The sequence below is a fragment of the Manis pentadactyla genome, chromosome 2 (genome assembly GCF_030020395.1).
Source record: "Manis pentadactyla isolate mManPen7 chromosome 2, mManPen7.hap1, whole genome shotgun sequence".
NCBI lineage: Eukaryota > Metazoa > Chordata > Mammalia > Pholidota > Manidae > Manis > Manis pentadactyla.
In genome coordinates this window covers 9583277-9605196 of record NC_080020.1, presented here as the reverse complement: position 1 = coordinate 9605196, position 21920 = coordinate 9583277, and the positions used below count along the sequence as shown (strand labels likewise).

General features: G+C 43.6%; 1 protein-coding gene across 8 annotated transcripts in view; it reads left to right on the top strand.

Annotated features, from left to right (window-relative positions):
• Positions 1-21920, top strand: part of MTUS2 (microtubule associated scaffold protein 2) — a 507260-nt gene that overhangs the window by 144947 nt on the left and 340393 nt on the right. For all 8 annotated transcript variants that reach the window (XM_057489951.1, XM_057489952.1, XM_057489957.1 and 5 more), the window contains one exon: positions 19044-21494. In XM_057489951.1, the coding sequence (XP_057345934.1) occupies positions 19287-21494 (2208 nt within the window). In that variant the 5' untranslated portion in view covers positions 19044-19286. The remainder of the gene's footprint in view (positions 1-19043; positions 21495-21920) is intronic.

Sequence of the window (21920 nt, the reverse complement as noted above, 5' to 3'; positions counted from 1 at the left end):
TTTTCTGTGTAGTATATTCAAAATATTCCCAATGAGTAGTTTTATGCATGGAATACTTATTTACGAACTAGACAAAGCTTTTTACAATTTTGGTCTTTCAATGATGGTAAAGTAGATCCTTGAAGAATGGCATTTATTACTTTGACAACAAAGTATGCAAAAAAGAAAATAAAAATTTGTTGCATAATGAAAAGCAACATTTCTACTTTCCAAATGGAATATCCAATTGCATCATCTGGAAGTATCTAATATAATAATTCAATACACATGTTTATATAGCTTAACAGGAAAATGTAAATCAATGATAGTTGCTAGAAAGTAGTGGTGTTTTAACTTTTGATCCCTATTAAATAGGCATGTTTCTTTCAGCAATTATAACTGAGAACCTGCCCTGGGTGAGGTCGTTTGCTGGGTCTTAGGAAGAATACAGAGGTGAAATGGGCCAGGATCCTGGTCCTAAAGAGATGAGCATCTAGCACAGAAGGGAGATGGGATGTAGAAAATAGTTGTACCGGTAGAAAGTTTTAAGGATCATGAGAAAGGAATAAAGAAAGAGCATAGGAATTCAGAGACGTGTGGGTGCCTAGTTTCTCATGGACTGTCTGTGGAACCCAGGAAGACATCACAGGGTAAGAGGGATTTCCTGTCCCCCAGTGTCCACCCTGGTGCAGGTGATAAGGCCATGGGCACAGGCATAGGCTTACAGACCAAAAGGCCTTTCTGCAGTGAGGACTGGAGGCTTAGTGCTTCTTTGTTCCTGCCACCCAGGTCACCTCTGGCCCAAAGTAGATTCTCAAAACATAGGTAATGAGTAAGAATATGGTCAACAGTGAGAGTCAGCCACAAGCATGGGGGCCGAGGGAGGTGGGAGCTCTGGCAGGGAGCAGAGTACCCAGTCCCGCAGCCGGAGAGGGGCTAAAATTCACAGACCTGGCTTCGGCGGCAGTGCCGACCCATTCCCCAATCAGTAGTCACGTTTCATCTGTGATTCAGCAAAGGTTTTTTCGAGTGCCTGTTAATGTAAAAGGTCTGGTAAGGAATCTACAGATGCTAAAGGGCAAGGAGCTGCCCTGAGGATCAAAGATGGGGTGTGGGGGGGGTGGCTGGAAGGTGCGGGAGATGAGACATAGGCAGGAGTCACTGTGAGCAGTAAGGGCGGGGGGTAAGTGCTCTGAGCCGCGGACAGGCATGGAGGGTGCAGGCCCGCGGCCTCTGCCCACACCTGAGTAGAGAGGCTGGCTTTGGCAGCTGTGCGCAGGGCATATGGTCCACGTGCTATGATGCTCCAGCAGTGAGACCGAGGTCTTGCCCCCCTTGCTTCTTCCTAACCAAAGCTAACCTAGTATGTGGACTTAGTGGTACGTGGCGTTCATCAGAGTACTTCTGTGCACTGTTGAGACTGCTAAGCACAGAAACTGCTTTCTAGGATGATGTACTGTGGAGAGAATGTTGAAAAGGAAGAGTATTGTATCATCTGTTCTTTCAAAATGAAACAATTGCCCTGTCCTGGCACTTAGCCCATAGTAACAGTTCTTTTCTTATCTGAGTATAGTCAATCCTTTTAAAGATGTGATTCTGCCTGAGGGACACTTTTGCCAGTCCCTTACTGTATAGGGAGTTAGTCTCTGGGACAAGGACTAAATATTTATTCTGCATTGATGAACTGTTCTAGAATGGAAGATTCTAGAATAGAGAGAAGTCCAAGTTCTTAGAGAAGGGTGATGACATACCAGGGGTTAGGTGGCAATCGGAGCAACTCCAGGTCTCGGGTTGAGGATGGGCAGAGCAAAGAGAAGGTCAGTGTGGAGGATGCACCAGGCTGCTGCAAAAGCTAGACATGGCACGAGCATCTGCCCTGGGTGCTGATTGGTACAGGAAAAGCAAACAGAATGCATCCTTACCTGTGGGCACTACCCCTTCTACAGCCCAGTCAACCATGCAGCAATGAGACTGCAGCTAGTTTTTTAATGCAGTGCAGTAATGCTACCATTTAATTACTCCCCACACCTGTGATAGATGCGTTACGTACATTACCTCTAGCCCTCCCAACACCCCTACTCCTGTTTTAGGCTGCTTTAAATGCCAGTGAGGAAATAGGATGAGATGAGGGAGGGACTGAGGAGGATGGAGTCGGGGTTCAAAGCAGAGGTGCCACATTCCCTGTCCCTTACTCTAGGGGTCTGCCACAGGTGATGGTGGTCCTAGGCATTTTGAGAGGCCTAACAACAGGCAGGTATTTGTTATCTTTCCAAGTAGTGATGTGGGAGAAGGTGGGAGAGGGGTGCTCTGTCTTCTGGGTGTCATGATGTCTGATAGAACATGTTGTCTCCTTCAGAAACATCCTGAGTTAGCACTCTAGGCAGTGGGGAAACTCTTACAATGTGATTCGTTTGTATCAAAATCTGTGAGTCCATTCTGAAATTGTGACTTTGTGTTCATTAAATCAGCTGAGCATTCCTTCAAAGTCCTCCTTCTGTTGAGCTCGGGGACAGAAGGAAAGGCGCCTGGATTCACCTGCTCAGGTCACTGGTGAATCTAGGGTAAGTTCTTCTCTAACACAAACAGAAATAGGAGTATTTTTCCTCCTGCCATTTCAGCTTCAGATGTCTGGTCATTTCAGTGAGAACAGCCAATCCGCTGGGTTTCTGGGTGCTGCATACCATCTGATACAGGGGTTGCTTCTGATTCCTTAATTTTAAATTTAAACTGGAAAGTTGCTCTGCAGCTGTTTTTCACGAGTGTGTAGCTTTAGTTCTTCTAGTAGCTTTTAGTTCTGTCTGTCTAAAAAGACATTTTTTAGTCTTCAGACATTGCTTCAGTTTTCTTTAAATATTCCATAAGAAAACAATGGTTTAAAATTGTTTTACCTTTTATTATAGTGATAGAAGGCTTATCACAAGAAATGACAGCCCTCTGCCCACCTTCCTCACCCCAAATCCTACTTCACACACTGCAAATCCTTTGGCTGTTTTTTTCTGATATCTAGCTCCACCCTTCAGCAAACATGCTCTGTTTCTACTCTTTTCTGGATACCATCAGTCACTTTGTCATCACAGCAGCAGAGAGTCCAGCTCTCATGATGCACACACTCTGTTTCCCTTTCCCCAGCCTTCCAAAATGTGGGTAAATCAGCAGACCGACTTACATGATGGCATTACAGGAAATTTTCTGATGATCCTGCTAGTGTACCATGGGGATGCATTTATTTTCTCACATGACTTTCTTCCCCACCAACATGGACACATGCTACATGGAGCATTGCTAGTTGCTGCCTCACAGCCATTTCCTCTTTTTTCTTGCTTGGCTAAAGCCTGATTTTGTTCTGATGTCCACCTCCTTTGCCACTTGACTCAGTAACTCCTAATGATGCCAAGCCAGTCACCATGGCCCCATTGCCCTGCCCTGTGAGGGATGGGCTGCAGGGGTTGTGTCTAGGGAAGGTTTCTTAGTTCTTAGGGAGACAAACAAGGAAGAAACAGCCTCCCCTATCACTTGGGAAAAAAAGGAGTTCCAAGAGCCTACAGAACATTTACTAAACAAATACCCTAAAGTGGCAGGGCCACCAACTGCATGTTCTCACTGGATCTGTCTCCTGCACCCTTCTGTTCTGCTGCAGTCTGAATGGTGCATCCTGGGGCCTAAACAGCCCTATTTTCTTAGTGGTTTTCTCTTGGTCCTGCCATCTTAGATTCCCTGTCTTCACCTACATATTCATTTAGAGGAAGCACATTCTTTAGAGGTTTGAATTATTGTATTATGAAAATGAATTTATACTATATTCACACTTGATTTGATAGTTTAGCAAGATATAGAATTCTAGGTAAAATGATTATTTATTGGGAGTGTTACCGTGCTTCTTGACTTCAATATTTGTTATTACTGTTCAGAAATCTGTTTCCAGGGTGATTCCTTTTTTCTGTGATCTATTTTATCTTTTTGTAACTTCTCTTTATTCTTAGAGCACTGAAATTACATGATGTTCTGTCTTGCGATATGCCAATTTTTATTTTCTAGGCCATTGGTAGCCTTTCTAATCTGGAAATTTGTGTTCTTCAGTGTTAAGAATTTTCTTGCTCTGTTTATTGAGTAATTTCCTCCTTGTGTTTTCTCTGTTCTTTTTTTCCTGCATTTCTCTTAGAATTTAGAGTTCCTACATTGATACACTATTTATTCTCTTTGTTGGCTTCTCCTTTTTGGGGGAAGGGTTTAGTTTCTGAGAGATTTCCTAGATTTTATCTTTAGAGTCTTCTATTGTTTTTTTACATTTTAATTGTCATATTTTTAATTTTATGGGCACTCATATCTCTGAGGGAAATAATTAGAATTTTTAAATGTTTTCTTCAGTCCTTTAACTGGTGAATAGATAAACCATGGTACAGCGGTGCAATGGAATACCACTCAGCAATAAAGGGAACAGACTATTGGTACATGTAATAATGTAGATGAATCTAGAATGCAACATGATTTCTATATTAACAGCGTTAATATAAACATAGCAAATTAATTTTATTAATAAAATATTAATATAATGATGTTATTATCTAAATTCTTCCATATTAAGTTAAAGAAGCCAAACTTAAAAGGCTACATGCTTTATGATCATATAACATTTCGGAAATTGCAAAGCTGTAGGGATGATGGAGAATAGGTCAGGATTTGGTAGTGTTTAGTGACCACAAAGAGGTGACATTAGACAAGTTTTGGAGTGACGCAGCTGCTCTGTGTCTTGATTGTGTGGATGGTTACTCTCTGCATTTGTCAAAACGCAGAACTATCACCACGAAGAGTGGGTTTTATTAGGTGTAAATTAAAACATAAATTTAAAAAAGGTTTTCTGTATTTTTGATGTCTTTTTTTTAATTTGAAGTCTTACATTTTGGAAATTCTTAGCTATTCACTCATATTTAGGAGTGATATTAGAATCCTAGGCATGTGTTACATGTTTCATGCCTGTGGGTAAAATTGCAATATTTCCAGAATCGCTCACCTGGCTTCAGTGCATCTCCATATCAACAGGTGTTTCCAAGGGGTGGAGAGAGGTAGCCATCTCCATATCAGTGGGTAATTACACGGGCGAGCAAGGGCTTATCTGAACCAGAGAGGCTGGGGGGAGGATTCACTCTCTTCTGCCGCAGCAGGGGAGAGAGAGATGTGGGGTGACTACTTGTAAGCAATAAACGGGTTTTAAACTTTATTTCACCCTTTGGCTGATTTTGGTTTCAAAGGTATTTTTTCCCAGGATTTTCCCCCGGAGTTACAACACCTTTTCTCTAATTGATGGATGTTGAGAATATGGGAGATGAAAACTATCAAATGTTTATACTTGCATGTACTCACACACATGTGCCTACATGGACTTCCAAGCAAAGAAGCAGCTTATTTTCCTGTTTCCTAAATTTCCTTTGAGTTTTCTTCTCCTTTTCCCTTGTCTTTTCTCCTCTAACCTCCTTGGACTCAAAATCTGACCTTCGGTGGGGAGTGGAGAATTTGCCATAGTTTCTCAGCATTGCTTTATTTTTTCTCATTAATCGGAGGACCTGGAGAGCAGAGGAACCACCTGCTTCTGTCTTTCGGGACAGCTTCCCAGGCTTCAGAGCTTTGCCTTCTCAGACCTGACCACTCCCACTAGCAGTCTTCCCTGGGGTCTGGCAGGACATTACCACCAGCTCTCGGGACCTCCCTCCGCTAGCCTGTCTGCCAGGTTGGGAGACTCTGGCCCCCTCCTGGGGAGAGGCTTGCTTCTGACCGACGACTGCGTCATAGCTCCTACTGACACCAGAGAATGCTCCGGAGATTCTTCAAATGTCAAAGGATTCCTTGTTCCTCCTCCCCTGCAGAGCTGTCCATGTTCTTTAGTTAGGAAGAGCCCCTGACAGTAAGCCTGGCACAAGTTTCTCTGGTCAGGAGGTGGGGAGTCAGTACATAAATGGCTAGTCCCAGAAGTCAGCCTTAGGGTGCTGCCTGGATCAGGGAAGTAGTCCTGGGACACAGGTCAGAAGCCTTTCTAGAATTTCATGGTAGGCAGGGCAAATGGGCATCATTGCTGCCTTTTCCACACCTAAACACATGCACACATACACATATAAGAGAATTTGTGTATCATTAACTGAAAGTGACTAATTTGCTTTTTTAGTGGTTTTGTTTAAAATACAAGCACGAAACTCATGAATTTCCTTGAGAGTCTTTGATTAAAATGGATGTCTGGGTACCCTATTTAACAGTCACTTTCTAAGCTGTGATTTTAGGTATTTAAAACATGCCCATTCAATTCATACTTATTCATAGGTTTGTGCTTTCCGGGAATGTTTGATTTTTGTTGCTTATGGGAGCTCTCCATTTCAATAATCAGGATGCATGAAGCCTGTGTCCCATCCCAGGAATGCTGGCAAGCCAGTTTTTCACCCCAGGATTATAGATTGGGTGCTATTTAAATACATGTCAACATGTTACTCTTTAAGAAAGCAGCATTCTTGAATTTTGGGGGAATGCATTTTTCACTATTTTTCTTCAAGTTTTGATGAAAAGCAGTATTACTCATTTATCTCAATGGTATAGAAAAAAACTAACCATTCTCCCCAGCATATATCATTTATTTTTTCTTCCATGTTTCTAGGCCAAGTTGATTCCTAACTAAGTAATCTGCTTTTTACCTGTTCTGCTATCTCTATTTCTTTCTTTCTTCCTTAGAGATAAACACATTGCAAGTATGGTCATCCAAAATGACTCATTCATTACACAGTATAACTGATGAATATACAGCAACTTAAAAAAATATGTACCTTTCCTTTTAGCTGGAAGTTCTTGCAGTTATCCTGCAGTTTATTCATTTGTTTCCTAGTGGTTATAAACTTTTTTGCTTGGGTTGCATTTATGGTGTCAGATATTAGTTTCATCCTTCTCAGTATCTAAATCATTTGACAGAAGAAAAGTTACATGCTTCTGATGGAAGATAAAAGAAATTCACCTTCAGGGAAAAAAGTGATTTGAAAGAGCCCTGTTTAGAGGGATTCAGTGCAGGCTTTTGAGCTGGAGGTGATGCTCACTTTATCCCTGGTGATGTTAGAAAGATTTCTTTCTTCTTCAGATAGCAGATAATCCCTGAGGTTAACAGCCTGCAGTCATTCAGATAAACAGGGGTCATGTGCCTCCTCCATCATGGATGCTGAAATGCATTCCCAGGGTCTAATGCAAACAGAAGATAGTCAAGGATGTACTGCTCACATGTGTCTAGTGCTTTGAAATACACCCACTTGAGGAAGCCAGGCTGAGGGGACCTAGCAGAGGAATTTGAGCAAGAGCCCTTGATGCCCTCTCAGCTGGCATCACCCCCACGTCTCCAGGAACCAGCCTCCCTCCCCACCCGCTCAGATGGATTTAAGGATTCTCCCATTGCTGCTTGTCCCGCCCACCCGCATTGCAGCAGTGGGTCGGGTAGTAGGGCTAGAGGTGGGAGGGAAGGAGGAGCAGGTTTGTTGAACGTACTCACATCAGGCATTTGTACTCAGAAATGAAGAAAGGAATACATCAATGAACATTACAGTGTTAAATTAATACTTGGACAGGTAAATAAATAAGAGGAGCTGTTCTAAATCTAAAAAGGTAGATCCTCAGGAGCCAGGCAGGAGGCATAGGCTATAAAACAACCAGGTATGAGTTCATAGGTCAGAGTCCCAGAGAAGATGAATGGCTTGCAAACACTGAACTCAATTTTTAAAAAACTGCTGCACACTCCTACAACAAGACTGTGACAAAACCATGTCTGACCCAGCCCTTGGGATGCCAGTTAAAATGCCTATATGTAAATACAGTTCCTTTTCCATTAAGTCAAAAAGTGTGGGCTTTTATATAGATTCGAAATCCCTGTCTTTTTAGTCTCCTGCTAATAAAGACAAGCACATGAGAATGTCACCGGAAGGGCTTTGAATCCTATCTAGTATTGCACAGATGCAATGTTAGTCTAAAGTTTTCTCACCTGTCTCATGAAGCAATGGCAGAGAATTTATCAACAACTCTCAATGGTCCAATTCAGTTTGAATTTCGCTAATTTTTGAAACGACCAATCTTTTAACCTAGACAACCACATTTTTTACTTTGCCAAACAATAACTCTGTTTTTCTGGTAAGCAGATAGGGATTGCAAAGATAAGTGAAATCCATAGGTAATCCCTGGGCCTCATTTCTCTTATTATTTTGCCCCTTTCCTCATGAAATCCATTTTAGAGTAAACAGTGTTTGACAGATTTGAGTTGCATGGTGACTTCTTTTCCATAGCACAGCACCACTGGGGGAATAACAGGTGAAGGGATCATAGGAAGTGGGTAGCTGGGCAAGAAAGGCAGACATATGAGTCCAGCATCACCTCCATGACCCAGGCCTTGAAGGATATGATACTTCTGGTATATAGGAGTGTCTGGCGGCTGGCTGGAGTCTTTGTAAAACTGTCTACATACAGATCCACACACACACAGATCCACGTATACACACAAACCCACTAATTGCAAGAAAGGGCAAAGATCTCATTTTTTCCCAGCCCCTCAGTTGGAATTTCTGCCTCCTTCTTGTCATATGGGTGCTTAGTATTTCTCCTTAACAGCATATTAGAGTACACCCTGCCTTGATCTTATTACCCCAGTTATTTGCTGTGTGTATATTGTATCTATTTTCTCCCAGGAGATTCCAATTTCCCTGAGGGCTAGGACCTTTCTTTTGTTTATCTTTTCCTTCCTATTGTTCCTTGTACTGTGCTTTTTATCAGTCAATGCTCAAGAAATGGCATCCATCTCAGAGCCCTTTTGAGTCCTGTCTCCAGGTCTCCTTGTTTCTCTAACCTTCCTGACACAGGGGCTGTTCCCGGGAGGCTGGGGTCTGGAAGTGGTCTGTGAACTGGGCGTTAGGAGCCCAGCCCCCACCCTGCTTGACAGGTCTTAGCTGTGGGATTTGGTGCAGATCAAGGAGTCTCTCTAGGCTGCACTTTCCTCATATAAAATAAAAAGGTTGAACTAATTAGTGTCTCAGTTCCTTTCCACCTCTAATACTCAGTGATTCTGATTAATAAATGCTCAGCAAGGCATTGCCCAGAGTGCTCGGTAAATGAGGAAAGATTCAATTGTGCTGCCATGTTAATTAATTCAACAAATATTATTATTGAGTGCCTACAAGGCGTTGGATGCTGTTCTGGTCACTGGGGATCGGTGGTGAGCAAGGCTTATACGATCCTTATCCTCACGGCACTTCTGTTCCACTGGGAGAGGAAGGCAGTGAACAGGTGAACAAGCACATAGACTGCCTAGGGAAGAATCACAGGGCCTGTAATTGCGGACGAGGATGGACAGCAGGAGGGCCTGCCTGGGGCAGGCACCTCTAAGCTAACCCTGAAATGTAAGAAGGTCCAGCCAGCCGCCCAGTGTGCAAAGCAGCTGTAACAGCAATGCAGCGACAGTAGCTGCTCGGAGAGACGCAGGTGACGAGAGCAGAGGACAAGGGAGGAGGGAGGGGAGAGGGGAGAGGGGTTTCACGGGGCCAGGCGGGGGAAAAGGCTCTTCAGAGATGCAGGAGTGGAAGCCAGATGCGATAGGAGATTTGTCAGTGCTTACGTGGGAGAGGATCGGCATGGAGAAAAGTGGACGGGCCGGCGGTGGGCTTGGGAAATCCATCTGGGAGCCCTCGCGGATGGATGGGACGGAGTTAAAGGAAAGCAAAGGGCCAAGGAAGCCTCCTAGATGTGCAGCTTCGGGATGGGGTAGATGGTGGCACTGATAATCCAAGTAGGGGAGGGCTGGGGACTGACGGTGTGAGAGGGGCAGTAGACAAAGAGATCTTTTATCTGGCCCGAATTCCCTGGAACAGGTCCAGAAAATTCTAATATCTCATTTTCTCCTGATAAAAAGTCTGAATTCTGGAAATAGCTTGTCTCCCACGTTCGCCATTAAAAATAATAGTTAAGAATAGTTTCACTTCTGAGATACGCAGTATGGAAGAAGAAATACAAATAGCCAAACATCACATGCAACGATGTATCACCTCAGTAAAGTAATAATATAATTAAATAATATGATTTTTTTAACGTGACAAGTTTAAAAATTGATGGTTCCTTAGAAGCTTATCATGGACGCTTAAGAGCATTGGCTGTGGATTCCAATTCCAACTCTTCCACTTCCTTTCAGTGGTTAACTTCTCTGCCTTAGTTTCTTTTTCTGTAAAATGAGGGTAATATTTAGCTATAGGATTGTTGTATGGATTCAATTCCATAAAGCACTGAAAACAGCCCCTGGTAATGGTGAATGCTAGTCAAGTGTTGGAAATAAATTCCTAGTGTTGAGTAAACTTTGTCCAATTAAGAAATGCTATTGAATTCCTACTGTGTGCCAGCTAGTAATCTAGGCTTGGGAGCAGAGTGGGGAACAGAGGAGGGGGTGCCTGCTCTCTTGAAGCTTATACGGGATGATGGGAGGCAGAGAATAAACAAGCAGACAAGCGCAGAATCAGATGGTCTTGGGTGGTGGGAAATGTGCTCTAAACAGGATGACTATAGGTCCAGTGTATGTTTGACGTCTTGGCATTCTGTCTGGCTTAGGGTTTTTGAACTCTGAAAAGTGTTCCAGTTTTATACAAAAACTTACACATGAATGTTTGCAGTAGCTTTATTTATAATTGACAGAAACCTGGAAATAACTCGAATGTGCCTCCACTGGGTAATAGATAAATTGTGCTATGCAGTATGGAGCCTTAATTAGCCATAGCAGGAGTGAAGTACTGATAGACACATCACCAGTGAGTCTCAGATGTACTGTGCCAGGTGAAGAAGCTAGACACAGAGTCTGCACATTGTATATTTACATTTAAGTGACATTCTGGAAAAGGCAAAATTATAGGAAAATTGGTTGCCCGGGGCTGAGGTCAGGGAAGGGTTCACTTACAAAAGGGCTTGGGGTCCTCAATGTTGGGACTCATGGAACTGTTCTGTATCTTGATTATGGTGGTGATAATCACAAGACCACATATGTTCGCCAAACTGCAGAACTGTACAGTAAAAAGGGTGATTTACTGTAATGTAAATTATTTACATTTACTGTATATAAATAATACTTTAATAAAAAATTGTTCCTAAGCAAGAAAAAACTGCCCCATTTGAATGATCTGGCATTCTAGTTATGAAGAATTTTGAAAGAGAGGAGATGGAGCAGGAATTAGAGAAAGAGAGTTGTTTAGAATTGAAGATTGACACTTTTTTTTGAGGGCAACAGGTATTTATTCAGCAAATATTTATAGGGCTTCCATTATGTGTATTAACATGCCAATGTGCATACCTGTTCACACAGTGATTCTACCTTTTGGACTATCTAAGGAAATAAGAGGTGCAACAAAGATATGGCAGTTTTCTGTGAAGAATTATTTTAAAAGGCAAAAACTGAAAACCTGAAGTTTGAGAATAGGGGGCTTGGCAGGAAAATTATAATAAAAGTGGCCATTAAAATTGTATTTATTACATGTATTTACATGAGAGGTGCCCCTTACATGTAAGTAAAAAACTGGAGTTACAGAACTGATCCTCTGAGTTAAAAAAAAAAATCTGGGCTACTGTGCATCAAACTGTTTTTGGAGTGAAAGCAGAGAACTTTGGTATATTTTTACTTTTATTTATACAATGAAGATCCTTTTTTTTTTTTTTACGTGGCAATGTAAGTATTTCCATTTTGGGAAAAAAATCATTCAAGACAAAAACAAAACAAAATAAATATTAAGTATAAGAGGCAAGCAGTGAATGCCTTGTGTTTTCCAGGGAAAAGTCTGTCCTGGGAGGAAAGAGTTATTTTTTTATCGAATGCATTTTGTTGGAAGATGCAGTGAGACTTCTTTGGGGGAAGCATGCAATATTTTATTGGAGAGAGTTTAAATATCGATTAATATAATATTTGGCTTCAATATCAGATTGGTCTAACCTACAAAAAGTCAAACTACCTCTTCCTGGTCTTCTACAAAGAGGGAAATTACAGCATTTCATTACGTGTATATTCTTCTTCACTCCTTTTACTTGAGGTAAAGTAAAAATAAAATAGCCTCTGCTACTAAAAAAAATATACTCTTTATGAACATTGTCCTGTTTATGTATTAGAATGAAAGGTGACATACCGCTCATGTGATGTACATAGACAAGAAGAGGAAAGTGGGTTCTAGAGAGCTGCTATGTTATTTTATTTGGCCTACTTTCTCAGAATTCAGCACCACAGATAGCTACAGCATCCTTCAACATACCCTCACCATTCCCGCAATCAGTAATTCAGTTTTTAGCCACAGCATTATGAAACCTAACTTACAAAGTTCATTTAGTCTGCAGTGCATCAAGATTTAGACTACCTATAACTGTGCCAGTTGAGGACAAACATATACAACATTATGAAATAGGACCAAGAATATGGCTTTTCCTAGGTAATTAAGATTGCAGAGAACACAGAAGAATGTTTCCCATGAAACTTACTAAAGCAGATGATTACGTTGGCCTGTATGCAAATGTTTGCAAATAACTTCATATAAAATTATCCTATTAAACGCGGTAGAACATTAAACACCCCAAATATATGCTCAATAAAATTGTCAACTAAAATTTGGAAGCTGGAATTTTGATTTTTTTGCATTATTGTAGTTCCCATGAAGTTATGGGTTCATATCCCATACATTTTTCTATATCCTAAAATACCTCTGAAGGGTAATTTACTGCATGGCAGGAGTTGCAGCTGGAGCTTCTTTGGCAAATATGTTTTATTAAGTCAGATGGAATTGCATTTACAGTCAAAGCACAGTGCTTGAATATTTATGTGAAAATTCACAACTGATAAATCATTCCACAGCAGACCCAGCAGCTAAGGAAGGCTGTACGACAATATTTTTCAATCTCTTAAAACACATGTCCCCTTTTAATAGCATAAGAATCCTCCAAACTTCCTTTAGTTTATTTATTTTCCAATTAAATTAAGTATTACGACAAATATAAATCAAACAGTGATGATCAGAATGCATTTTTCTGTATGCCCTCCCCTGGGTATTCTAGTACATCTCTCCTGAGGTAAGGGGAGAGGATACCTAGCAAGGTACCCAAGTTGGAAAGGGTGGCCTTATAATCTCCACCTTAAAAGACTGGGAGAAAAAGAAAAGAAGAGCCTGTGCTGTATTGAAAGTGGTAAAAACATTCGCCATGTCAGCTCAAGTTGGAAGGAAATCGCTGTATCCCAAGAGGCCACGACGTGCAAAGTGCATCCCAGACGCTGTGTGGGAAAGGAGGTATCTGAGCTGTTAACCTACAACCCGGTGAACACATAGTAATAAAGGAAATAAGACACACACAACTGTAATAAAAGACACACTTAACTGTAATAAAGTAAGATTATATAACTGTGATTTTTAAAAAACCAAGACAGTGCCAAAAGGAAAGATCTGGGGGTTTAGGACATGGAGAGACAATATCTACCCCCAACACCTTCTCTACTTTTTTTTTTTTTGGATAGGTCAGGGTGGGGAGCCATTTTACCGGGTGGGTGTGTTCTAAGTAAAAGGTAGAAGGGGATTAAGTCTGGAAACATGTATGATTCCAGTGCTCATCAGACCTTGAATGTCAAGCTGGGTCTGGATGTCACCTGTCATTCAGCCAGGTTAATTCACGGTTATGTTGGTGGATGGCGCAGAGATGGTGGATCTACTGAGTTACCATCATCTGAGAATGCCCTTCACGCTGCCCTGGACAGAACAAACAAGGCAACAGAAAATTGAAGCACAAGATAGATGAAGGGATTATATGAGAGCATCTAGATGCTATCAGCCCACTTAACGATTCAGAATTGTATATGCAGTCAGCTGAGAAAGTTCGAGATGAGATGGTCAAACCATTATCAGTGATGGGAACTGGGGAGCGGTGAGGACGTGTCTGATTAAAGATGGGCAAAGACAGTTTTGTTTGTTGGCAAGGAGAGGATGCAGTGCTCACACTACATGCCAGTGAGCCTGATGCTGAACCCAGACAGGATTTTAAAAAGCATTGGTAGGTGGTGAGTTACAAGCACTGAGAAAAATAAACAGCGGTCCTTAGGGGAATGCTGGGTAAGTGTGTAGAACAAGTTGTGGCTGAACAACTTCATTTGTTTTCTTCACTTTCATTTTCTTTTTATTTTGGGTGAAAGATGCTGTTATAATTATTTCAAGCAACACATTTGATCAAGTTTCTCCTCTTCTAACATTCCTGTGGCCAAGGTGGGGATGTGCCCAGTGGCTGCAGGGCCCAATGGGGGGAGGCATGCCCATGTGAGTGTGCCCGCGGGGTGCAGTAAGCAGAGGACCACCATTGGTGACTTCCCCTGGCACCAGATGCCTCTGCTGTGCCCCCTGCCCTGTTCTGTTGGCATTGGCTTCAGTGAAGTGAATGATAATGTGGAAGACACGCTTACCTCTTAGAAGATGGTATGGAAACAGAATGGCTCGCAAATACTTTGGATGAAAAACTAAGGGTGGGCCCAAAACGTTTTAAATAGGGTCACAATGGACCTAGACCAGCACAATGAAGTTCAAGGGGTGTATTTTGATGGTCCTACCCTGGGTGCTAAAAGGCAGTGACAGGCTTCTAGCATTGAGTCAGTTCACAAGTAGCTCATTAGTAATTTGGCATTTTAATTGATGAGATGGAATTAGCAGGATGATTATATGCCCACAAAGGGGTTTCTCTTAGACTGTGGGGTTGGAGGTAGAACTAAGGGAATGGAAGCCCAGTTTCCAAGTGTGGGTGCTGCCCCCAGGACGGCCGTGCACGCTGTTGGAGAGGGCCTTCTGCTCCCTGGTGTGTGTGCTCAGACGGCGAGAGATTCCAAAGGCCGCCCCGACACTTGGGAGAATCTGAGTTCTTTAACGAGGAGGATGGGTTTGGAGGAGGAAGGGAGTGTAACAGTTCTTTACAAATACCTGAGTGCTTGTCTAGACGAGGGATTGCATTGTTCTGCCCTGGAGAGGCGGATCCCGGCTCTGGGCTGCCGACGGCGGCCCTGGGGCACAGTGGGCTGTCTAGAGAGCTGGTGGGTGTCCCGATGCTGGTCTGCCCCCTCGCATAAGGGGAGCTACTTTGAAGACTATTAAGCATCACATAGGCCATGAACCTAGATCTTTAAATTCTTTAAAAGATCTAGGACTTAATGGATATTTTCCCAAGATGAGATGCCCTTTGCATCTAAGGTTATTATCCATACCTTCTTATATTCATGGATGTGAAACCCAGGAAGGTACGTGCCTCGCCTGGGAAAACACACTTTATGCAGCGGGTGAGTGCGGTTGCATTTTTGCGTTTTTTTGTTTAATCGCACCCTGCTGTTCTATGAGTCTGAATTTTTATGATCCTGTTTTATATTTGAGAAAAAATGTTTATCAAAGTAGGGTACCCTGGATTGAAATTCAGATCCAGAAAAACTCTTTCTTGTGTTGACACTGTGACCGACTTGTGGCAGAAGGATGAGCCCTCGTCGGGGGTGGTGTGCAGACCAGGCAAGAAGGGGAGGAGGCAGGAGACCTCGCCTCCTGAACTGAATTTTGCCGTCTGTATTTGAGCAAGGTTTTTAAATTTGCTTTTCCTGTCTCGTGGGAGCTTTCTCTCCTTGTTTGGCTTCTGGTTTTGCTTTTTTATGCTTCTTCTTGTGATGGTGGCTTTTCCTTTTATTCTGTGCAGTTTCACCGGTAGGCAGCTTGCCTTCTTACAGCTTCTACTTTCCATGTGGACCTTACGTTCCCATCTCCATCTCTGCCCTGCCTCTTCCAAGCTGTGTGAACTTGGGGGGACTGCTACCCTCTCTGTGCTTTCATTTCTTTACCTGGAGAGAAAAAAAAAAAAAAAGCAAGGGGTTGTTAAGATTTATCTCTGGAGGCCATTATGCATATTAAATAGCTTAAAATGAAAAGTTAAATAAAATCAAGTTATAATTTAAGAATGCAAATGTACAGATACGTATCTTGTCCTTGGCCCCTAGGAGGTTGTGCCTTTCCATCTCCTTACCAGTTAATAACATTTTATGAAAATCCTGACAGAGACAAAAAACATCTGTTACAATGAAAATGCAACCCTTCCTAGCACGACACCGATCTGACGCCTGTTGGTCCTCCTGTAGTCCTGCCGTGGACTGTGCTGTCTGATGCTCTGGATTTGTTCATTGCTGTTGAGAACTCATTTATTTCTTTCTCCTGCTTTGACAGTTCAAAGATGGCTCTCGGTTTCTCACTTACAATTCTGTTCACAGAGAATTAGAAATGCTCATTGTCCTTGGATGGCCCATATTCGCGGAATTTCTTTCTCTCCCTGGCTTTCTGGGGCACCTGTTCCCCAACTAGAGAGCACAATGTCCTTTTAAAGGGCTGTCTTACCGATTTGCCTACATGCTTCATGTGTGTGTGCCCAGAGGACATGTGCATCTTCAAGGAAAACATGTTTAAAATTTAATAAAGAAGGAAATGTGGGCTCCCTGGGAATCCCCTCCTCATCAGGGACCTGAGGTGAGATGAGAGCGCGGGCCCCCTGCTTAGGCTTGAGGGCCGTATTGGGGTAAGGCTGGCCCCGGGGTACCGCTAGCTGGCTTACTGAAGCCGGGCCTGGAAAAAGCTAGAGAAGGAGGAAAAGAATGTGGGAGGCAGAGACAAGATAGTGGGGTGCATGAACACTGAGTGGGACACGGGAAGGACAGAAGAGCAGCATGGCAGGGAAGGGGCGGCACCTGAGGCACAGGGTGTGCGCGGGGCTGGGGCTGGGTGCCTGGGGCAGGGAGGGAGGAAGGGAAGACCCAGATCAGGGTGTTCATGTGTCTGGGGGTGATGGGGAGAAGGACCAAGGAAAAGGAGACAAGCTAAGAAAAAGCGGATAAGAGGTGATCTCATTCATGTAACACATACATATGTAATAGACACAAAATAAAAGAGCTCTATTCACTGAGTTTTTAGGGATGCCCATGGTAGGTTTTCCAGTGAAAAATTAATTTAGGAAGGTGGGGAGTTGGAGTGGAGAGGAGTGTGGAGGGAGCTTCAAGTCATCAGTGATTTTCAGCCCTTGGTTCTCAGGCATTCACTATGTTACTTTGCTTTATAACATACACATATGTGTGTCTATGTGTACATATACATGGATGTGTATGTGTGTTTGTATACACTCGTATTCTCTTGAATACATGAAATAACATATTAATGATGAAGGGAAGACAAGTGGGTTGCCGTGGAACCTACTTCAGTAGAAATGTAACGCCAGCCTCCCAGGAGGTGTGTACATGTGTACGCGTGTAGGTTTGTAGGGGTGAGGAGAAAGGTGCGGAAGCCTGGTAACTTTGAATCCCCACTGGGGGAACTGGGGGTGGAGCAGGACCTTGTTCCCTTTCAATGCTCCCATCCCAGTGCCTAATAAAATGCATCCACAGTAATGCATAAAACAGTGTTAGCCTGGAATTGAGTGGTTTAGTGATGATCTACGAGTCCATTTTGATAGAAATTTAAATTCTGTATTAGATTTCAACTCTGTGAGGTCATAAATCACACTGATGTTCATCATTCATTCATTCATGCTACAAACACATATTAAGTGCCTGGAGCGTAGGCTAGGCGTTGAATGACATTTTCTTCAGTGTCTAGCTCTGAAGAAAGTTTTTTTTTTCAAGTAAAAATATAGGATATTACGAAAGTTCATCACAGAAGGACCTAATCAGTCTAGTGGGTCAGAAAGCCTTCCTGGAAGAAGTGGTATTTATGCTTCAAACTGAGGAATACAAAGGAGTTAGTTGGGGATGTTGGGGGACGATGCCACATTCTATGCAGCTGGAAGAGTATGTGCAAAGGCCATGAGGCAGGGAAGAAGGCACAGGCAATGGGAGGAGGGAGGGCACTGTGACTGCTGCCCAGAGGGCACGAGGATGCATGGTGGGGATGAGGCGAGAAAGGTGTGTTGAGTCTGGATCATGCAGCCCTGGAGGATGTGGTAGAATTTCCTCCAAATTTTTGTTTTGAAAATTTTCGAGCCTACCGAACAGTTGGCATGCACACATATTTTTTTCTTTGCTGAACCACTGGAGAGTAAGTCATAGACAACACGTCCTGTTTAAAAGAAAATTGTCTTCCAGGAACAAAGAGTATCTCTGATACAATCATGCTACTGTTATACACCCATGAAAGTTAACATTGATAAAATGCCTTTGCCTAATAAACAATCCATATGCAAATCTCCATCCCAAATAGGGTCTAATGCCTTTGCTAACTTTTAAAGAAACTAAGGTCCCGTCAAGATTCACACATTGTATGTAGATATCCCTTGGCATTTTGGGGGCAAATTCAGGCCAATGATTCAGAAAATACACCTCAGTATAAATTTGTCTGATTATTTCCTCATGATTAAGTTCAGGTGGAACATTTGTGGGGCAAATACCACATAGGTGATGTGAGGCCCTGAGAATTACCCAACATTGGGAGCATCTGATGTCAGTTTCCAGATGCTGAGCTCCGTCACTCAGTTAATGTGGTATCCACCAGATATCTCCATTGTAAAGATAAAATTTTCCTTGTGTAAGAAATCTAGGGGATAGTACCTTAAGATTCTGTGAGTATCCTGTTCCCCAACAGTCTTTCACCAGTGTTTTTAGCAAATGTTGATGTCTCTCACCCAAGATAACCATTACTCTGACGATTACAAACTGGTGATTTTTCTAACTGTATAATTTTTCCTGTTAGTTGGTGTTCTTTTCTGAAGAAGAGCCTTCCTTTCTCCTACACCCTTGTTAATCAGCATCAGTATGGACCTGTTGATTTTTAAATTTTGAATTTAAGGTTTAATATGTGTTTATAATCCATTTCTAACAATCATTTAGCTGTTTCAGTTTTCCCGTATTTGGCACGCAGGAGCCCCTATATGAAAGGTTTAGGAGAAACATGCAGATTGAGTGAATGAAATAATATTATGAAAGGGATGAATAAATCTATGATTGCTGTGCTTTTTTCCTCCTGAGAATCTCGATTTGTCAATGTCCAATAACATGACTTCATTTTTCTCTCTAGGTCTCATGGACTAATTGGCTCTCATTCAGCAGGAACCTAACATATAAGCCATCTCTGTGACTATCAAGACAATGCTTAGTTTTAGAACTGCTCTGAAAATGCTTAAAGCAGTATTTCGATGTGACATTGTCAGGGGGCAACAAACAGCTTGAGAATTTTCTATCAATCAAATAGCAGCTTGAAGGACACCTGTTTCCATTAAATGCTACTGCATGGCAGGCAGCCCCCACTAAAGGGTTGAAAATGAGTGTCCCAGTGGCTCCGAAGAAATCATGTTACACTCAGTTGCGGGACAACAGAAATGGAGCGAAAAATAATAATGAGAGTCTCCTAAGTCTGGGAGATACAAATGCCAATCAGATCTTGTTGGAGGTCAGTTCCTCGCATGATGAGTCTGGGCCATGTGACCTGACAGATGAAATTGGAAATGCAAATTCCAGTGAGCCAGAAAACAGTGCCCATTTCCATGCAGAATTCCACCAACTTCAGGGCTTTGGGAAAGGACCTCAGGCTGGCCCTACCAGCTTGAAAGATTTTAAATTTTCTTTGACTGTTCGTAAAGAAATAAATGAAGAGCACACGGTGGAGAGAGGCACGGATATCCAGACCCCTCGGAGTATTCAGGGACCAAGTCTGTCAAGCTGGAGGAATGTCACGGGTGAGGCCGGTCCAGATGTTTTGGTTAAAAAGGATGCTGAAATTCCCCGGCCTGTTCCCAAAGATAAATTGGCAAAGACCCTTGACAATGAGGAATTAAGAAGGCATTCCTTGGAAAGAGTAAGCAAGTGTGCTGTTATAGGGGACATGCTCGTGAAGGAGGGTGCCAGGAACCCGACTGGGCAGCTTCCACAGCCTGTGCTGCTGGGCGCCTCCAGCACCCCCTACCATGTGCCCAGAGGCCGGGAGGGGCCACAGAAGACAGGGACGGCCCCCTCTCTAGGGGCAGCTTTTCCTCCAGTTGACGGTACCTCAGAGGAAAAGAGTGTGTGTCATCCTAAACCATCTACCTCAGAAACCAAGGAGAACACCCCCTTAGGGACCCAGATGGAGGCGGCATGTGCACCGAGAGTTAGCGACGAGAGCGTATTGCATTCTGCCCATCCAGAGCCTGGTCTGAATTCAACTTCAGCATCAAAGGAAGCCCTGCGTAAGCCCGAAGCACAGTTAGGTCAGGGGAAGGGAGAGCCCAGGCTGGAGAGGGAATTAGAGTCAATCCAACTCAAGCCCATGCAGGAATTAGAGTCAACCCAGGCAGCGTGTCTGGGAAATCCTAAGGAAGAGAGTACGGTACCCCTAGAGAGAAAGGAGCCGTGTGGGGAAGTGCAGCAGGAGGCCACCGCCGGTGCCCTCGGCCGTCTGTCCCACGGCAGTCTCCTCCACGCTGGTGTGGGGAGGGGCAGGGCAGAGCAGGAAAAGAGAGCGGCCAGCCTGGGGGAGGAGGGTGCCCTCCAAACGGCCCCTGGGCAGGGTCCTGCTTCCTCGGGAGCTGCAGATAATCAGCCTACTGGCCCAGTGTCACCAAGTGCAGCTAGGAAATTGGGTGCAGTGGCATCCAGCAGCAGCTTACCAGGTGGTAGTCATGCAGCCTTCATGCCCAATGGTGGACCGGACAGCAGGCACTCGGGCCTCAGTGAGGAGAGAGTGGTGCCGAGCGGCGGGAGCACGGACAGTGCTGCAGGTTTCACTTCTGATCCTTCTGCAGCCGGCAACCCTGGGGCCTCTGAGCTCCCCGAACCTCAGAGCAGCAGCTCCGGGGAAAGCAAAGAGATCGCTACGCCTGTCGCTGAAAATGGGAACCTTCTAGAAAATGCAGCCAGGACTGAAAGCACCCCAGGGAGAGCAGGTTGTCTTCCCCTCCAACCAGAGACAACTGTGAATGTGACCCACCAGCCGACACCACCCAGCTGCAGTTTTCAGGACTTCGGTGTGTTGGGTGTAGACTCGGGGTCACCTGCTGTGGCCCCACCTCCCACCGACAGCGTGAGGTTGTTGAACACGCCCCCGAAAGTGCCTGACAAGAACACTTGCCCCAGCAGGGTCGCCAACCCTGTCTTCACATATCCTGAGGCCACACCTTCCTCACAAGGGGGGCTGGAGGACCACCAGGCTGATAAGGCAGAAGAAAGGACAGAACCCAGGCCCGTCATTATGCCCAAGCCAAAGCACGTGAGGCCGAAGATCATCACCTACATCAGGAGGAGCCCTCAGGCCCTCGGCCAGGTGGATGCTTCGCTGGTGCCAGTGGGGCTTCCCTATGCCCCACCCGCGTGCAACATGCCTCTTCCCAAAGAGGAGAAAGCACGTGGTGACCTAAAGCCATCTGCCAGCCTCTATGAGAAATTCAAGCCAGACTTGCAGAAGCCAAGGGTCTTCAGCTCTGGGTTGATGGTGTCTGGAATCAAGCCCCCAGGACACCATTTCAGTCAAATGAGTGAAAAGTTTTTGCAGGAGGTAAGTGAATATCATTATCATATGATCTCTAAGTGCACATCCTAAAGTTTCTTCTGTATTTTCAGTATGAATTGTGAAAACAGATCTGTCTTCTCTTAGCAAATTGCAGGTGTTGTTGGATTCACTTGTACAGAAATGGGATGTTTTTAACCAGAGACTGTAGGCAAGTGGATATTTTTGACTAGAAGAATTTGACCATATGAGATAGATCTAACATGTAAGGAGATGCATTTACCTTCTCTTTGATGTATATGAAGTTAGATAAGTATGCATATAAATTGGCTTCCATGTTTAAATAAGTGAGCATAATTCTTCTGTAAGTCAGGTCAATGGGTGAAATCATCCAAAACAACTATATTATGCAAATTGGTCAGGCTGCATCCTCTGAGAGAGGGAGTATTTCCCTTATGGGAATGTAGGAAAAAT